The sequence below is a fragment of the Peromyscus maniculatus genome, chromosome 5 (genome assembly GCF_049852395.1).
Source record: "Peromyscus maniculatus bairdii isolate BWxNUB_F1_BW_parent chromosome 5, HU_Pman_BW_mat_3.1, whole genome shotgun sequence".
Lineage (NCBI taxonomy): Eukaryota > Metazoa > Chordata > Mammalia > Rodentia > Cricetidae > Peromyscus > Peromyscus maniculatus.
Window position 1 is genome coordinate 140,851,340 of NC_134856.1, and position 20,816 is coordinate 140,872,155.

Consider the following 20,816-nt stretch of genomic DNA (forward strand, 5'->3'; position numbering starts at 1 on the left):
GATGCAGTGCTCAGCACCCATCCTGCCTAGTGATGCAGTGCTCAGCACCTACCCTTTTATTATGCAACATATTAATGTGCTCCAGACATCATGCTTTTTGCAGGATTGGGTTTTGAAGTAATCAGGAAATCAGGTAAGTTACTGGTATTTCAAAAGAACATGGGTATTCTATGAGGCTGGTATGTGTGAGGCAATTTTTCTCAGCTGCTGGGGACTGCACACCCAGTTTAACTCTTAGGAAGCAATTGGGAAGTACTGTGTAGTGATCAAGCACTTGGGTGAGAGATCATGAGTTCCAGGCCAGTCTGAGCTATACAAATTTGAAGCTAGCCTGGGTTATACAGGAAGACCCATTTCAAAATAAAACAAGAAAGAATGCAAGGAATTTGGCAGTGTGCATCTAGTGACAAGCTAAATCTATGCTGAGTGTCTTGTGGAAAGAAAAAAATCCCAAATACCTTTTAAATGGTGCAACACTTTGAAGCTATATGAATTTCGTATGTATAAGGCAAGTAGTTGAAAAAATGTTAGTGTGGTGTCTGAGGTCATGCAGATGACTTGAGCATGGGCTGAGAAGTCTCTGCAGGTGAAAGGTCAACTGGAGTGCCTGTTGCTTGTGAGCTGCCATGTGGATGCTGGGAACTGAACCCAGGTCCTCTGGTAGAGCAGCCAGTGCTCCTAACCACTGAGCCACCGCTCCAGTTCCACACCATCATGATGTTTTAAATGTTCATATTACCAAGGTAAGTGGTACGACTGTGCTCTGTATTATTAAGTTTATGACACATAAATGTTATGGTACCGTGACAATTCATTTCCTGCTGAGCACGGCTTGTGTGCGTGTGAGTAAACATACACACCCAAGTGCAGATGCGTGCATGTACACAAACATACCTTCCTTCCTTACTCTGCATAATGAACTCTGCTGGCTGATATTTACCAAATAGAATGCTGTTTTATAAAGGACATGCATCCCAGAAGTCATGAGTCCCTTCTCACACGCTACATATGACAAAGAACCAGCTCTGTGACTGGCAGAGTGAGCAGGCTGGACTCTGTCCTTGGCCTTTGATGCGCAGATCCCGGACCCCCCTCCCCAGGGGGTGGGGCTTATCCCGAGCCATACTCACAGGTCATAGGAGAACTTCTTCTCCAGGCTAGTCTGGTTCTTCTGGAACTGGACGATGTCCTGCTGCAGCCTCCCGTAACTCCTCTGCAGAGCCTTCAACTGGTCTAAGCCAAAAGGACAAATCCCTTCACTGGTCTCTGTGTGGCTGTCGTGCCCCTCAGACACACAGGACACACCAGAACCACACTCAGCACAAATGAAGGAAGCAGAAGGAAGAGAACAGCCCCTCCCCCGCCATCACAGCCTCCAAACTCTCCCACAGAAACCTGCACCTCGATCCTATTCGAAATGCCGATTAAAACTATTTTAATTATTAGATTTTATTTATTTCTCTGTGCACCACTGCACATGTGTGCAGGTCAAAGGTCAACTTGTGGGTGTCAGTTCTCTCCTTGCACTATGTGGGTCTTGGGATCAAACTCAGGTCGTCAGGTTTAGCAGCAAGTGCCTTTGCCTGCTGCACCATCTCGCCAGCCCTCGCTGGCTTTATATACACAGCTTGAAGATAACTTTATACAAAGTTTTCAATAATTTTGTGCATTCTGACCTGGGCCTGAAGTCAGATGTGGGATTTTCCACATGTTGGAGCTCAGAGTCTTAGATTAAGAATGCTGGGAACACTCTGCCTGAGGCCAACCTAGGCCCAGCTGCCAATCCTGCGAAACCCAACAACTTGGAGGCGATGGTGAAATTGCCCTACTAAACAACCTGCTCAGCTGAGATCCATTCGGGAGAGGATTCAGAATCCTACAGTCTGCAGTCTGAGGACACAGCTGAGAAGTTAACGAACGAGCAAAATGCGACCTGAGAACACAAAAGAAGGCACCGCCCAGCCACCTAACCAGATCACCAGAATTATAAGCCCACCCTACACCGACAGGAAACAGGTAAGCCCTCATCTCCAGACCGGCAGACCAGGTCTCTAGCCCCTAGGTCCTACCCAACGGAGTCCCAGGGACTAGACAGCTACCTTTCCCTGCTCCCCCACTAAAAAAAAAAAAAAAAAAAAAAAAACCAAAACCAACAACAACAACCTCTATGAACCTAACAACCACCGGAACCATAAGCCCACCCTGCACCAATTGGGAACAACTGCTCCCTGAGACAGAACCCACTAACACTGATTGGACTAAGCTGCTCCCAAAGAAACAGAGCCCAACAGCACTGATTTGACCAAGAACTCCTAGTGGACCAAGACTAACAATTAGAACAAGAGAAGCACCTATAGACACAGACACCGCCTACACCGAGCAGAGGAAGAGATGAGTAGACGCCAGTGCAAAAATACAGGCAACAACATAAAGACCTATATGACAACATCAGAACCTAGTGATTCTAGACCTGCAAGACCTGAACATACCAAGGCAGAAGAAGCAGAAGAAATCAATCCTAAAAATGACTTTAAGAAGATGATAGAGGCCCTTAAAGAGGAAATTAAAAACTCCATTAAAGAGGAAATGAAAAACTCCATTAAAGAGAAAATAAAAAAATTCCCTTAAAGAAATGGAAGAAAAAACAAACAAAAAATGGGAAGAAATCAAAGAAAGCCAAGAAAAAGCAATTAAACAGACGAAGGAAACAGTTCAAGATTTGAAAATTAAAATTGAGACAATAAAGAAGAAACAAACTGAGGGAATGCTGGAAATAGAAATCCTGACTAAACGAACAGGAACTACAGAAACAAGCATAACCAACCGAATGCAAGAGATGGAAGAGAGAATCTCTGATACTGAAGACACAATAAAGAAAATAGATTTGTCAGTCAAAGAAAACACTAAAGACAAAAAAGTCATAATACAAAACGTCCAAGAAATTTGGGACACCATGAAAATACCAAACCTAAGAATAATAGGGATAGAAGAAGGAGAAGAATACCAACTCAAAGGCACAGAAAAGATATTTAACAAAATCATAGAAGAAAACTTTCCTAACCTAAAGAAAGAAATGCCTATGAAAATACAAGACGCTTACAGAACACTGAATAGGCTGGATCCAAAGAATAAGTCCCCTTGCCACATAATAATCAAAACACTCAACATATAGAACAAAGAAAAAATATTAAGAGCCGAAAAGGAAAAAGACCAAGTAATATATAAAGGCAGACCCTTTATATGTTTATATTCTGGTGTCAGAATAACAACAGACTTCTCAATAGAGACTATGAAAGCTAGAAGATCATGGACAAATCTTATACAGACACTAAGAGACCACGGATGCCAACCCAGACTATTATACCAAGCAAAACTCGCAATCACCATAGACAGAGTAAACAAAATATCCCATGATAAAACCAGATTTAAACAATACCATCCACAAATCCAGCCCTACAGAAAGCACTAGAAGGAAAAATCCAACCTAAAGAAGCTAAACACACCCACGAAAACTCAAGCAATAGAAAACCCCACACCAACAAATACCAAAGAAGGAAAACAACACTACCACCAAAAAAACAAACAAACAAACAAAAAAAAAACAGGAATTAACAATAACTGGTCATTAATATCCATCAGTATCAATGGTCTCAACTCACCTATAAAAAGACACAGACTAACAGAATGGATAAGAAAACAGGATCCATCCTTCTGCTGCATACAAGAAACACACCTTAACTTCAAAGACAGACATTACCTCAGAGTAAAGGGCTTTCCAAGCAAATGGACCTAAGAAACAAGCTGGTGTAGCTATCCTAATATCTAATAAAACAGACTTCAAACTAAAATCAATCGAAAGAGATCAGAATGAATATTACATATTTATCACGGGAAAAATCCACTAAGATGAAGTCTTGATTCTGAACACTTATGCCCCAAATACAAAGGCACCCAGATTTATAAAAGAAACATTACTAAAGCTTAAGTAGCACATCAAACCCCACACATTAGTAGTGGGAGATTTCAACACACCACTCTCACTAAAAGACAGATCTACCAGACTGAAACTTAACAAAGAAATAAAGGACCGAACAGATGTTATGACTCAAATGTACTTAATAGATATCTACAGAACATTCCATCCTAACACAAAAGAATATACCTTCTTCTCAGCACCCCATAGAACCTTCTCAAAAATTGACCACATGCTTGGTCACAAAGCAAATCTCAACAGATACAAAAACATTGGAATACTTCTGTATCTTATCGGACCACCATGCCTTAAAGTTAGATTTCAATAACAACAAAAATTATAGAAAACCCACAAACTCATGGAAACTGAATAATGCCCACCTGAAACATCAATGGGTCAAGGAAGAAATAAAGAAATTAAAGATTTCCTAGAATTCAATGAAAATGAAAGTACAACATACCCAAACTTATAGGATACTATGAAAGCAGTGCTAAGAGGAAAATTCATAGCTCTAAATGCACATATAAAGAAGATGGAAAAATCCCATACCAATGAATTAACAGCACAACTGAAAGCTCTAGAACAAAAAGAAACAAACTCACCCAGGAGAAATAGACTTCAGGAAATAATCAAATTGAGGGCTGAAATCAATGAAATAGAAATCAAGAAAACAATACAAAGAATCAATGAAACAAAGAGTTGTTTCTTTAAAAAACTCAACAAGATAGACAAACCCCTAGCCAAATTAACCAAAAGGCAAAGAGAGAGCACCCAAATTAACAAAATCAGAAATGAAAAGGGAGACATAACAACAGACAATGAGGAAATCCAGAGAATCATCAGGTCATACTTCAAAAACCTGTATTCCACAAAATTGGAAAATCTGGAAGAAATGGACAATTTTCTGGATAGATACCACATACCAAAGTTAAATCAAGACCAGATAAACTATTTAAATAGACCAGTAACCCCTAAAGAAATAGAAACAGTCATCAAAAGGCTCCCAACCCAAAAAAAAACAAAAAAACAAAAAACCCAGGACCAGATGGATTCAGTGCAGAATTCTACCAGATTTCAAAGAAGAGCTAATTCCAATACTCTTCAAATTATTCCACACAACAGAAACAGAAGGAACATTACCAAACTCTTTTTATGAGGCTACAATTACCCTGATACCCAAACCACACAAAGATGCAACAAAGAAAGAAAATTACATACCAATCTCCCTCATGAACATTGATGCAAAAATACTCAACAAAATATTGGCAAACCAAATCCAAGAACAAATCAAAAAAATTATCCATCACAACCAAGTAGGTTTCATCCCAGGGATGCAAGGATGGTTCAACATATGAAAATCTGTCAATGTAATACACCATATAAACAAACTGAAAGAAAAAAAAACCACATGATCATCTCATTAGATGCTGAAAAAGCCTTTGACAAAATCCAAAACCCCTTCATAATAAAAGTCTTAGAGAGATCAGGAATACAAGGAACATTCCTAAACACAATAAAGGAAATTTACAGCAAGCCAACAGCCACCATCAAATTAAAAAGAGAGAAACTCAAAGCAATTCCACTAAAATCAGGAACAAGAAAGGCTGTCCACTCTCCCCATATTTATTCAATATAGTACTTGAAGTTCTAGCTAGAGCAATAAGACAACAAAAGGAGATCAAAAGGATACAAATCGGAATGGAAGAAGTCAAACTTTCTCTATTTACAGATGATATGATAGTATACATAAGTGACCCCAGAAATTCAACCAGGGAACTCTTACAGCTGATAAATTCCTTCAGTAAAGTGGCTCAAGATCGACTCAAAAAAATCAGTAGCCCTCCTATACACAAATGATAAAAGGACTGAGAAAGAAGTCAGAGAAACATCACCCTTTACAATAGCCACAAATAATAGCAAATACCTTGGGATAACACTAACTAAACAAGTGAAGGACCTTTTTGATAAGAACTTTAAATCTCTAAAGAAAGAAATTGAAGAAGATATCAGAAAATGGAAGGATCTCCCATGCTCATGGATAGGTAGGATTAACATAGTAAAAATGGCAATCTTACCAAAAGTAATCTACAGATTCAATGCAATCCCCATCAAAATCCCAATACAATTCTTCACAGACTTGGAAAGAACAATACTCAGTTTCATATGGAAAAACAAAAGACCCAGGATAGCTAAAAGAATCCTGTATAATAAAGCAACCCCTGGAGGCATCACCATCCCTGACCTCAAGCTCTACTATAGAGTTCTAGTAATAAAAACAGCTTGGTACTGGTATAAAACCCGACATACAGACCAATGAAATCAAACTGAAGACCCTGACATTAATCTACACACATATGAACAGCTGATTTTTGACAAAGAAGCCAAAACTATACAATGGAAAAAAGAAAGTATCTTCAACAAATGGTGCTGGCATAACTAGATGTCAATATGTAAAAGATTACAAATAGATCCATATCTGTCATCATGCACAAAACTCAAGTCCAAGTGGATCAAAGACCTGAACATAAATCCAATTACACTAAACTTAATAGAAGAGAAAGTAGGAAGTACTTTTGAACGCATTGGCACAGGAGATCACTTCCTAAATATAACACCAGCAGCACAGACACTGAGCACAAGTAATAAATGGGACCTCTTGAAACTGAGAAGCTTTTGTAGGGCAAATGACAACGGTCAATAAGACAAAAAGACAGCCTACAGAATGGGAAAAGACCTTCACCAACCCCCACATCTGACAGAGGACTGATCTCTAAAGTATATAAAGTTCAAAATACTGAACAATTTAATTAAAAAATGGGCTGAAGAGCGAAACAGAGAATTCTCAAAAGAAAAATCACAAATGGCTGAAAGACATTTAAAGAAATGCTCAGCATCCTTAATCATCAGAGAAATGCAAATCAAAATGACTCTGAGATACCACCTTACACCTGTTAGAATGGCTACGATCAAAAACACCAATGACAACCAATGTTGGAGAGGATGTGGAGCAAAGGGAACACTCCTCCACTGTTGGTGGGAATGTAAACTTGTACAACCACTATGGAAATCATTAGGGCTCTTTCTCAGAAAATTGGGATTGGATCTACCTCAAGACCCAGCCATCCCACTCTTGGGCATATACCCAAGGAATGCTCAATCATACCACAAAGAAACATGCTCAACTATGTTCATAGCAGCATTATTCGTAATAGCCAGAACCTAGAAACAACCTTGATGCCCCTCAACTGAAGAATGGATTAAGAAAATGTGGTACATATACACAATGGAGTACTACTCAGCAGAGAAAAACAATGACAGCATGAAATTTGCAGGCAAATGGATGGAACTAGAAAAAATCATCCTGAGTGAGGTAACCTAAACCCAGAAGGACAAACATGGTATGTACTCACTCATAAGTGGATACTAGATATAAAGCAAAGAACAATCAGACTGCAACCCACAGAACCAGGGAGGCTACATAGTAGGGGGGACCCTAGAATGACTGTGGTTTATAATAAGTTTTGGTTTTACTCAATTACTGGGCAAGCCTCAGTGGAACATTTCACTATTAGGATAAGAATTTGTACTGTATCCAGCTGATAATAGAAAAATAAATAAGTAAATAAAAATGGAAAAAAAATAAAGAAGTGAAAGAAGGAAAAAAAAAATGCTCATCCAGCTGGGCAATAGTGGCACATGCCAGCCGGGTGGTGGCACATGCCTTTAATCCCAGCACTTGGGAGGCAGAGGCAGGCGGATCTCTGTGAGTTCGAGGCCAGCCTGGGCTCCCAAGTGAGTTTCTGGAAAGGCGCAAAGCTACACAGAGAAACCCTGTCTTGAAAAACAAAACAAAACAAACAAAAAAAAAAAAATAGTGGCGCATGCCTTTAATCCCAGCACTCGGGAGGCAGAAGCAGATGGATCTCTGTGGGTTCAAGGCCAGCCTGGTCTACAGAGCAAGATCCAGGACAGACACCAAAACTACACAGAGAAACCCTGTCTCGGGGAAAAAAACAAAGAATGCTCATCCACTTTGATCACTCACTTGGTGGTGGGGATTGAACCTAATGTCCTGGAAACGCTAGGCAAGCGCCCCACACTCAGCACGCCCCCCAGTATTTCTTAAAGATCCATAAATCAAAGGGCTGAATTATGTCCATCATAACTTGCAATGTCACAGTAATATTTTATAAGGACAGGTAAGTAAGAATACATTAAGGATGGCTCAATTACTCCTAACACAGGATTATAGTGACGGAGCCACCCGAGGCCATTGTGAGGCGTCGGCCAGAGCCAGGCTGGCTTTTCCTTGAGGCAGCTGCTGGGCTAGCGGGAAGGGGCTTACCTTGCAGGTCTCTGATGAGCTTTTCGCCTGTGGTGATGTTACTCACTAAAACCGCCTGCAAGGAAGACAAAAATGGAATCAGACAGCTTACCTGTGCAACTCAGCCTACAGAGCAGGTGTCAAAGGAAGAAAGCCACACCCAGCCCGCAGCAGCCCAGCCCATCAGGGAGCAAGGCTCTGCTCCACTGCACTGTCCACCTACAGTGAAGGGATACACCTGCTCACACATCTGCTTTCCAGCCACCCCAAGATGGATGCCTCAATTCCAGTTCCCAGACACCCTGCCCTGCCAGCGTAGCTTCGTCCTCTCCCTGCCTGCAGACTCCCAGCAGCTCCTGGCCCTGACTTGATGTGGTAGGGAAGAGGCAACTGTGGTTGATATATTGTGCACCCTAATAAACTTATCTGGAGTCAGAGAACAGAACAGCCACTAGATAGACATAGAGGCCAGAAAATGGTGGCACACACGCCTTTAATCCTATCATTTTGGGAGGCAGAGATCCATCCAGATCTCTGTGAGTTCAAGGCCACACTGGAAACAGCCAGGCATGGTGACTCATGCTTTTAATCCCAGGAAGTGATGGCAGGAAGTAGAAAGGTATATAAGGCGTGAGGACCAGGAACTAGAGGTTTTTTAAGCTTTTAGGCTTTTAGCAGCAGTTCAGCAGAGATCCATTCCGGTGAGGACTCAGAGGCTTCCAGTCTGAGGAACAGGATTGGCTGAGGAGTTGGCGAGGTGAGGTTAGCTGTGGCTGGTTCTGTCTCTCTGATCTCTCAGCTATCACCCCAATGCCTGGCTCTGGGTTTTTTATAAATAAGACCGTTTTTAAAATTCGTGTTCCAGGCAACAGGGAACCCTGACACAGTAAGGAGGTGGGAGAGGCGTAACGCTGAGTGAGAAGTCAACCACCTTCATGCAGCACATGCAGGACTCTGGGTCAGACAATGCTCTCTACACCTCATGCACAGCTACTAACTGGCCCTTTGTAACAGCTGTAGGAGCTGGATAACAGCTGTCATCCCAAGGCCAGAGAGGGGCACCTGGGTCTAGACACAGTTTGTTCAAGTGGCTCACTGTCAAAAGTGCTGAAGAGACCTACAAATGCTAGACACACTCCAGAGAGCAAGCTCTCAGAAGCTGCCCTGCAAGCACCTAGGAACCTGAGCAAGACAAGTTTCATGGACTGCACCCAGGATGCTTAATTGTAGGCGTTAGCTTGACAGGAGTAAGGAGTCCCTAAGACATGCTAATGTGTTTCTGAGTGTTTATTCTGCAAACTGGCAGGGACCGTGTCCAGAGAGAGTAAGATCTGTCCTCAGAATGGGTGGGGTGAGTGGGGTGCTGGGGAGAACAAAACAGGACAAAGCAGGATTTCCACTGCCCCCTTGGACATGAGACTTGGGGCATGCTCCTGAGTCACAGCTGTGAGCAGAGCTCCAGGCTCTCTGGTCTCAGGACTCCGGGGCCACCGCTAGCTCCTGTCATCCCTGGCTCTAGGGCCGTCAGACATGAACTAGTCTGCCAGCATCCCGTACCCCAGGATCTGCAGGCCACAGTCCACAATCCCATGAGGCGATTCCCCTAAGTCCTCTCACATGTAATAGTCTCCATAGAGAACCCAAGGCTAAAAACAAGAGAGGGGGAGAGAAACACTACACACTGGAATACGTTGTAGCTGGAGGGCTTCTCTCCAGGTCCCACGAGCCCCGCAGTCCCACAATCCACGTATAAAATAATCACTCAGACGCTTATATCACTTATAAACTGTATGGCCATGGCAGGCTTCTAGCTATCTACTTCTTCTATCTTAAATTAACCCATTTCTATTAATCTATAAATTGCCACGTGGCTCGTGGCTTACTGGTACCTTCATCTTGCTTGTCATGGCGGCGGCTGGCAGGTCTCTCTGCCTCAGCCTTCCACTTCCCAGAATTCTCCTCTCTGCTTGTCCTGCCTATACTTCCTGGCTGGCTACTGGCCAATCAACGTTTTATTTATACAGAGCACTATCCACAGCAACACATCACAGGATGAGTGTGCAGCACACAGGCAAGGGCCCCTTACACACACAGGATGAGTGTGGTGCAACATGAACGTTTCTTACTATATCATCTCCAACAACTAATACTCCACTTATCAACAGGCTGAAAACAGGCATTTTTCATCCATTCTTGATGCCAACCTTGCCAGTGCCTCCCTCCACACCCTCCCGTGTCCTCCGGAACCTCCTCAGACACCACCTCTACATCTCCTGAGCCCAGTCACAGGAAAGGTCTCAAGAGGCCCAGACTCCTGAGCAACATTCAAGACACGGGGATGTGTGCCGGGAGATGATGAACACGGAGATGGAGTGTGCCGGGAGATGAACACAGGGATGGATGTGTGCCGGGAGATGAACACAGGGATGGATGTGTGCCGGGAGATGAACACAGGGATGGATGATGTGTGCCGGGAGATGAACACAGGGATGGATGATGTGTGCCGGGAGATGAACACAGGGATGGATGTGTGCCGGGAGATGAACACAGGGATGGATGTGTGCCAGGAGATGAAATCCAGCAAGCCCTGTGCTTGCTTTGGGAGTAATGTGAGCAATGGTAGAGAAGTCCCCAGAATGGTTTGGGAAAATTTCTCTACCTGGGATTGTTTCTTTTACACAGGATGGAGGGGTGGAGAATGAGGACCCACTCTAGGAATAGGACTTCCCCTGCTCAAAACTCCTGCTGCTCCGCACAAAAGAGCAAGCGTTTGGTAAACTGCACCAATGAATCCGTCCCAGATCCCACAATCGCTCTCTGAATATACACGCAAAAGAATTCAGAAAGGATCCTCGGGCCTTACCTGCCCACCCACATTCACTGCAGCGAGTCTCACAGCCAAAAGGTGATCTCAGAACCCATGAGAACAGACAGAAATGTGGTACACTGCATAGCCTTTGACAAGGACACACCAACACATACGCAACATGGACGAACCCCTAAGATTTGGGGCTAAATGAAAGAACATGCCAGTCATAACAGGAAATATTTGTTCGTTTTTGTTTTTTGAGACAGGGTTTCTCTGTGTAGCCCTGGCTGTCCTAGAACTCATTCTGTAGCCCAGGCTGGCCTCTCACTCACAGAGATCAACCTGCCTCTGCCCCCCGAGTGCTGAGATTAGAGGGGTGCACCACCACCCAGCTATAACAGGAAAATGTTGACTGGACCCCTCTCACACAAGAAACCTGAGGTAGTAAAATCCCAGGACAGCCCAGGAAGGCAGCCTCCATCGCTGAGGGGAGGATGGGTGTGCAGCAAATGCAGTCTCTGTGACACAGGTCCCTCGCTCAGCTCACCCTTAGCTGCCACCTTGCCTCTGAAGATCTGGAAACTGCTGTAGTCAGAAGCTTCCAAAGGCATTTCTGCTTCCTCGCAGCTTTTAGCCTGCCAAAGAAGATGTCTTTTCACCTTCCTTCCTTCCTTATGAACTAAAGACCATGGCCTCCTAAGAAGATGAAAATGGGGCCATAAAATATGTCCAAGGTTTCTGCATATGATTTTAAACTTACAGAAAGGAGCTGGAGAGATGGCTCAAACGGTGAAGAGCACTGGCTGCTCTTCCAGAGGACCAGGGTTCGATTCCCAGCACCGGCAGGGTGGCTCACAACTGTCTGTGACTCCAAGATCTGATACCCTCATATATACAGGCACAGCACGAATGCACATAAAATAAAAATAAATAAATAATTTAAAAAACATTCACTATTACAAAAAAGAAAGAAAGAAAAGAAAATGCTGAATTGTTTTCAAGAAGATTGAAAATGCTTCCTAAGCCAAGCAGCACTAATCCCAGCACTAAAACACTTGGGAGGCAGAGCCAGGAGGATCTCTGTGAGTTCTAGGCCAGCCTGGTCTACAGGACAAGATCCAAAACAGGTACCAAAGATACACAGAGAAACCTTGTGGGGGGAGGGGGGAGAAAAGAAAATGCTTTCTAGCTTGTTTGTTTGGGGAGAGTGTCTTCATAAGGAAGAGAAAAACTGCATCCAACAATTTTTAAAATTCTTTCTTTATACACTGTACTAGTATCATGGAACCGTCGGAATGGCGGGCATTCGTGTGACGTTCATACAACCACATAATGTACTTTGGCTATATTTGTCCTGTAATTATTTTTAAATAACATAATACACTCAGCTCTGAGCAATCAATTCTTTCTCGTATTTTGATTCTGAGTGATTCTGAGGTATCCCCTGTGCAGTGTCACCAGAATTAACTAGAGACTAAACTGTTAGTTATCGCATATACATATGTATCCCAGCCATGCTGGTCTGGAAACAAATTGTTTTTGATTTGATTCTTGGAACACTAGCTCAGTGTTTCATAGGAAGCTCTCAAACAGGGACAGATGGAGGGCTTTGAAGCATGAGGCTCAGAGAAGGAGGACAGATAAAAAGGACACTGTACAGATCCAGAGTGAGCAAGGCACAGACGCACAAAATTGACGAGAGACTTCAGGGCTGGAGAGAGAAATGGGGAGTAAGTAAACAGCAAGGGTGACAGCACTGTCTGGTACATTAAAATTTATCTACTGTATAGGTGTTTTGCCTGCACACAAATATGTGCACATAGTGCTCAGAGAGGTCAGAAGAGGGTATGGATCCCCGGAACTGGAGTTACAGACAGATGTGAGCTCCTGTGTGGGTGCTAGGACCCGAATCCATGTCCTCTGTACGAGCAGCCAGTGCTCTTATCGGTTCCAAACTGCTGAGTGGTCTCTCACCCAGACATTTTAAGAGTTCAACAAACACTTGTGCCAGGGACAGCACAGAGCCTGAGGGAGGAAGAGCAGGAAGCTGAGAGCGAGCAGTAGACACTCTCAGTGACCACATCCTGCTGAAACTCATACTCACCCCCAAACATTCTGCCTCGATCACAGCCCCCGAAACACTGAATGCATGTTCCCATAGAAACAGGAACACTGGTGGGACAGCTGGTCAGTGCTGACAACGTCGTGATTAAGCAAATTCACAGGAGGTCAGCAATGGCCAGAGAGTTTGCACAGAGGAATTGCTAGGTGGCTGTGCCTGAAAAGATTGCTGTTACCTGTCACTTAAGGAAGAGGATGCTATCTGAGCAGCCTTGGGAGATTTCACTGGGTGTCAACATCTTAACAGGTACTTAACAAACTAGACTGTAAACAGGTCAATGCTCGATGTGGCCTCCCACTAAAATCAAGAGTCTTGACACACACAATGTTTGAGGCTGCTGCTGGTCCCACATGGCATGCTGTTTACAGCAAGCCTCTGCCGGAGGCGGAGTAATTTCAAACTGAGCTATGGAGCATAACAAGGACAAAGCCTGTTGCTTCCTATGAGGTTTTATGACCTGCATGAGCTGCATGTGTTTCTCCCTTAGAGAGTCAGCAGAGGGTGAGCTGGGACACCAGTTCCTCGCAAACGTGGGAGGAATGTGCTAGAACAGCTTTGAGGCAGTTGGAATTTTCTGCCCCATATGGTCTTACGGACTGTGGTTATCTCAGCCCTGCATGGAGGGCAGCAGCCACAGACCACTGTGTGTGCAGAGATGGTCCGCTGACAGAGCTGAAGCCTGATGTGAGGCGCATGGTGTCAATGAACCCATTCTGCCCATGCTTTCCTGTTTACATTTCCCACAATTAACACACACACACACACACACACACACCTGTGCCACATTTATAAAAATTAAATCTGAAAGTAGAATGTTATGGTATATGACTTTAATCCCAAAGTGTGAAGCAGAGGCAGGCCGATCTCTGTGAGTTCGAGACCAGCCTGGTCTACAGAGGTCCAGGGCTACACAGTGAGACCTTAACTCAAAAACAAACAAAAAATGAAATCTGAACAGTATAAAAGTTTAACACTTTAACTGTAAGGCTTCTAAAAAAGTAAATTAGAAGATGCCAAGATAAATTTTGTTTTCTTAGATTCTGAGTAAGTTCAAGAAGGACTTTTTAGGGCAGATTTTGACTGAGCATGTGGCTGCCTAGCTTATGTGAGGCCCTGGGCTCGTCCCCAGCATGGCAGAGCAGCTCCTGTGTCCCGTTTCACATTTGTCATCTCACCTGCCAAAGCACTCTTGAGGCTCCTTAATGGAATAAGAGAGAAACAAGACAACAAGCAAAACGTCCACCAACAGAGGGATGTAGAAATCGCGCCTGTTCTTCAGCGGGCAGTGACTCAGCCATAAAGAGGAATGAAGCACAGGCAGAACACGGAGCCCTCAGCCACCCTGGGGCGTGGAGGGCGCTCTGGGGTGTGTGCATTGCTGGCCCCATGTGTTAGGACCCTGACTACACGTGGTCACGCAATCTGCGCCTTAAAAAAGTGGACGTGGGGGGGTGGGGCTGGAGAGATGGCTCAGAGGTTAAGAGCACTGGCTGTTCTTCCAGAGGTCCTGAGTTCAATTCCCAGCAACCACATGGTGGCTCACAACCATCTGTAATGAGATCCGGTGCCCTCTTCTGGCCTGCAGGAATACATGCAAGCGGAACACTGTATACATAATAAATAAATAAATCTTTAAAAAAAAAAAAAAGCGGACGCGGACGCCACCCTCTCTCTCTGTTCCCTCTCTGCTCTGGCTCTGTACCCTGCTCTGCTCCCGCCCTCTTTCTCTCTCTGCAGGCCTGGCTCTCCTCCCTCCTGTCCCCTCCTTCCTTTCTCTGTAACTCTGGTGGTCGTGGCTGTGGCTCGTGGCTTTTCCGCCAGTGCCGTTTACCTATCACGGTGCTAAGTTCTGATGGCCACGTTACAGTCACATCAGGAGGTAGTTTATCCCCCTCATCATGGCACCTCCCATGGCTGTGTTTCCAAAACCTAAAAACAATGAAGCCCCTCCCACTCCACGTCTTCCCACGTGGCTCCGGGACACGCTCTGGGCTCGGCAGCTAGGGACGTGGCTCAGTGCGGAAGCAGGCAAAGCAAAGGGAGGTGAAACCTCAGAGTGAAGGCCTCAGCAGCAGAGTTCTCCTCCCCTTCTCCTCCCCTAGGACTCGGCAGAGATGGGAATTCCTCTCTCCAGGGCAGACACAGACTCATTTTCCTCCATGATGGTCACTGGACCTAAAAATATCCAGCCTTCCTCATCTGTCACATCAGAGCTGGCCACAAACACTCTGGGCCGCATTAGCTCACCCTGCCCAGGGCCCTGCCTCAGGACAGCAGGCGCCCAGGTGAGGAGCCCACAGCCTCCGTGTCCTCCCTCGGCTGCGGCTGAACACATGCCCCACCCTACTGTTTACACAGCTGTTCCCATGCATCAAACTTAAGCACAAAGAAGACAGTGCACCCGGGTCTCTGGGCTCCACGTCAGAAGTCCTCTTGTCGTGGAGACTTGGTGTGTTTCTGTCTGGTCAGCCTGTCTTTTGGAAGAGGGAAACTGACCTTTCACGACGAGTTGTGTGGGGCTTTCTGCCACTGTGACTCTGGATCAGGATTTCAGAGGTCACTGTGACCTCGGGCACCTGAACACATGAGAGCCGCCATGATGGACTGAGCCTTAACTGTGAGCCAAATGAGAACTTCTTCCCCCAGGTGACTTTTCCAGGCTTCCTGCTGCAGCAGGGAGAAAGGTGACGGACGGACACACCCCCAGGTAACAGATCTCAATGTGCCAAAGCAGAAAGAGACAATAAACACCACAGCAGGGCTGGTCGGTGTTTTCTCTCCGTGTTTCCATCAAACGCTTACTTTGTGGTATTAGTTTAGACGTACAAAGAGAGCTATGGGTGTCACAGCGGACGGCACGTGCCCAGCATGCACAGCGTCACAGGTTTGATGCCAAAGACAGGAAAAACAACAGTAAAAGAAGGGTAGACGGTTTAGACAATTCCAACTCACCAAAGCAGACAGCAGCACCGGCAAATCTAACCTGTGTGCACACCGCTGCACGGGGAGATGGGAATGACCTTCACAGTGCCCATGAAGGAATGACCTTCAGAGTGCCCATGAAGGAATGACCTTCACAGTGCCCATGAAGGAATGACCTTCACAGTGCCCATGAAGGAATGACCTTCAGAGTGCCCATGAAGGAATGACCTTCACAGTGACGATGATGACGTCAATCAGCGCTTGACATTGGAAGAGTTTGTTTCTTTCTGTTGTTTATGAGCCTGTGCCTCCAAAATCACTATGCACCTGAGGGTGTGGAGGGGCCCAAAAACAGCTTGACCGACCACACAGCTGCCATGGCAGGCTTAGGGGCCCAGACACAGCTTCTGTGACAGGCTTACTGGCAGGCAACACCAGATCCAGGAAAAGCCTTAAGCTGACACCACCCAGGGATCCACCCAAGGGTGAGGAAATACCTGACATCCCAAACATTCCAACCTTTAGATAAGGTGGCTAGATGTCCCTGAGTCTAGCACACACCAGTTTTTGTTTTACAGATACCCCTAGACAAATGTCAGCCAATCAGGGTTCTGAACCCTGGAAATCCCCTCACCCCAACCTCTGCTATGATAAAACCCCTACCCTGCCTGGGCTCAGGGCTCTCTGCTCTTACCACTTCATTGGAAAGCCAGAGAGAACAAGCCCCAGAGCTTGAAAATAAAGGCTCTTTGCTTTTACACATGGGATTCAGTCTCCATGGTGGTCTTTTGGGGTCCCCCAAGATCTGGGAATAACAAGGAAGCCTTACTCTGCCTTCAGCAATGTTAGCCTCCAGAACCGGGAGGTAAATCTACCTCCATGCCTTATAGAGTGTCCTATCTCAGGTATATTCTTGTTTGGTTTGTCTGTCTGTCTGTTTCTGAGATAAGGTCTCTATGTCACTCTGAAGATCCTGGAACTCAATATGAAGACCAGGTTGGTCTCAAAGTCACAGAGATCCACATGCCTGTGCCTCCTGAGTGCAGGGATTAAAAGGCGTGTGCCAGCATATCCAGCCTCGGGTGTAGCAACAGAAGGTGGACTGTAAGGCACAGCCCACCACAGAGTAAGAGAACAGTGCACATGGCTTGTGTGTTCAGCCACCAACCATCATGGCCAACTTCACGTCACAAGATACCAGGTGGAAGTCTTTGTGACGGAATTAAATAAGTCAGGTCTTCGATCAGGGTGGCTTCTGAGGCTCTCCTGAGATTAGTATGCCACCTTGGAGCACAGTCACATTTCCTCAGGGAAGGTGAGAACTGAGCAGAGGGGGCACTCAAAGAACACACATTCAGTGTCAGGTTAGTGTGTGGGGTATCAACTACTTGAGTTTAATTACAAACCTGGCCGTGACTCTAAACCAAATCTGCAAACTGAGGATTTCCAATCTAGTAAGATTGAAAGGGATCTGATACACCTCACACAAGCTCCCCCCCCCAGGAAGCCATATTTGCAATGGATTATAATAACCTGCTTCACTCAGCCTCGGCTCAGCCACTGTCCTCTCTAACAGGCTGCGGATGCCTCCTGCCATCCTGTCTCAATCCTCCCAAGGTGAGGGCTCTTTTTACTTCAGGTATTTCAAGAGCCAGCTGACAGAGGGACCACCTTTCTGCCCGGCTCCTCTGACAGAGCCCCTGTGGGGGCAGGGCTTGCTATTTAACCTTCAAGTCTGAACTCCTGGCCATGCAGTCTTGGAGTACCAGCTCACGGTCTTGCTGGCTTTAGCACACCTTTGGGAAGTTCAATCCCCCATCCTGCCACACCCACTTCTAGCCCAGGTGAAGTAGACAAAGCCACACTTCTGTGAGGCAATGGTCCTTAGACCACGCACAGCTGTCCAGTGGAGGACACCATGGACCCACTTCAGTGTGTGCTCCCGGTACATTTTATCCCGCATAGAAGGCTGGAAAGCTCAATTCCACTTTCCACACTCATTCCCAGGAAGCAAGATGCACTCACATGGGTGAGTGTTTCCCCTGCAGAAGCAAAGCGGTCTGAATCATTTTCTGCTCCTGCAAGCAACCAGGGTAAAACTCACTGGTTTACCACAGTGGACTTTGTGTTTTGTTTTGTTTTGTTGGCTCCCTATCTGGGGCGAGTAGACATTTGTTCAGTCACCCCACGAATAGTGTCACGCACAGGGGCATTGACAGCACCTCAGTGCACCCCAGCGTGCTGAAAGTGAGGGTCTCCCTGCAGAGTCCCAGTCCTTCCTCTGCCCCCCCACTGCTTCTGTCTTCACGAGGCTGGGCTCACGGCAGCGGCAGCGGGGCCTGGGAGCATCTCTTTCTCAGAACACAAAGCAAAGAACCGGCCTCTGTGGCTCCCTTTACATTCAGCTCAGATTTTTTTTCCAGTCCTTTCTTTCCCTTGTTCCCCCCAGGAACTCTATTTCCATCACAAAGGAAACGTACTCTAAGGATTTTCTTTGTGCCCCGCAGGCTAATTAACAAGTTTAAATAGAACACAGAAAGTATGAATGTCAAGGCCGACACACAGCTGCCAGGAACCAGCCTAGCAAGGGACGTCACCAGCACAGACACTGCCCAGAGGCGATTTCCGACTAAGGCTTGGCAGGCAAACACGAGTGAGTGGCAGGAAGACCCACGTTTGTCCTGACAGTGCTAATGAGTGCCCAGGATCGCCCCAGGATCTCCCCGCCCGACCCAAGAACGCAGTAGATCACCAGACCCCGAATCAGCCTGCTGACGAAAACACAACAGAATGAACTCAACCTGGGAGACAATGCAGAGCCTCACTAGTGAATATTTACAGGTTTCTGTCAACTAAAACCTCAAGCTCTGCTGCCTCTTACATCTTTAGAAACATATTTTAAGCAGGGTTTGGTGGCTCATGCCTACAATCCTAGCACCCCAAAACTGAAAATAAACCAATTAATGAATAAAACCAAATGAAGACAAATTTTTGTATGTACACATATATGCACCTGTTAAAGGGAAATCCTGCTGAGCTAGGAATGATGGCTTACGCCTGTAATCTCAGTACTTGGAATCTGAGGCAGGAGGATTACTGTGAGTCTGAGACCAGCCTGGGCCACACAGTAAGTTTCAGGTCAGACTGCCTCCAAACAATGGGGCAAGGGAGATGGCTAGCAGGAAAGAGGACTTCTGTGCAATCTCGAGGACCAGAGTTCAGGTCCTGGTGCCCTGTGACAAACCCATCTCCGTGTCCTGTCCTGCAGTCCCAGCTCCAAGGCAGACAGACAGGAGGACTGTGCAGCCTAACCCAGGACAGGGACAGACCTGCCTCAGGGTAGAAGCAGAGGACAGCAACAGAAGCGGACACCCCAAGCCCTCCTGTGGCATCTGCTCTGCACACATATGTACACGTACACTCACACAGAGAGACACAGACACACAAATAAGTACATCTTAAAAAAAAAAAAACCCTCAAACTAACAAAAAACGGCTGGGGAGATAGCTCCATATGCGAACACTACGACCTGGGCGCAGGTCCCCAGCATGTATGAAAAAAGCCACTCTGTGGCACAGACCTATAATCCCAGCTCTTGGGAGACAAACACGAGGACACTTGGGGTCTGCTGAGCAGCCGGTCTATCTAAATTCAAGAGAGCCTTTCTCAAAACACAAGTCGGAGAGTGATTGATGGAGACATGACATTAACCTCCATTCTCCACATGAATACAAGTACATGTGCACTCACATGTGTACACACACACACACACACACACACACAAACACACACACACACGAACATGTACACACAGAAGGAAGCACAGTATTTTACTGGTAGTTTAAAAACATTGCTATGGCCAGGCGGCAGTGGCGCACACCTTTAATCCCAGTACTTGAGAGGCAGAGCCAGGCAGATCTCTGTGAGTTTGAGGCCAGCCTGGTCTACAGAGTGAGATCCAGGACAGTCACCACAACTATACAGAGAAACCCTGTCTCGGAAAACCAACCAAACAAACAAACACACAAAAACATTGCTACGATCAAATCCTTTGACACTGCTCACAAAGGCGGCGGTGGCCGCCTCACCACTGTGCGTACAGTGAGCACAGTAGGCGTGACCCTGCTGACACACAGCGCACAAGACACTGTGGATGGGGTAGATGTATCTGAAGATTCATCACTTGGAACCAGTGAGTGATGGCATTCAGAAACGCGGCGTATCCACACAGAACTAATGAAGCTAATGATAGTCCCTGTCCCTTTTGCCTTCACAAGAAAGAGACAGAGACATGGAAACCCAAAAGGAAGAAGGCCACATGAGTGGGGAGGAATAAACTGGAGCAACATGTCTACAAGGGATCTCTGAAAGCCAGAGGACAGGACCCTGTTGACACCTTTAAGGCTGCTGACCTTGAGAAATGTGAAAGTGGAAACTCTACACTGGTTTAAGCCACTTCCTGTGTGGTCACTTGTTATGGCAGGACTAACAGACACAGACAGAAGGTCTTTCTCTTGGCTGGATGTGAGCTCCAGTGTAAGGAGGTCGAGCAGGTGTGTGGGAAAGACAAGCAAGTTCTGCAGTGAAGCTCTCAGCGACAGATGCAGTGACAGGCCACTGACTGAGTCCTCAGGCTGCTGTCAGCAAGCCTCTGGGCACTCCAGGC

General features: G+C 45.8%; 1 protein-coding gene across 3 annotated transcripts in view; it reads right to left on the reverse strand.

The window, feature by feature from the left end:
• Golm1 (golgi membrane protein 1) overlaps nt 1-20,816 on the reverse strand; it is a 52,498-nt gene that overhangs the window by 15,538 nt on the left and 16,144 nt on the right. For all 3 annotated transcript variants that reach the window (XM_076573489.1, XM_006981695.4, XM_076573490.1), the window contains exons 4-5: nt 8,319-8,373; nt 1,131-1,233 (exon numbers count right to left, since the gene is read on the reverse strand). In XM_076573489.1, coding sequence (XP_076429604.1) covers nt 1,131-1,233; nt 8,319-8,373 — 158 coding nt within the window. The remainder of the gene's footprint in view (nt 1-1,130; nt 1,234-8,318; nt 8,374-20,816) is intronic.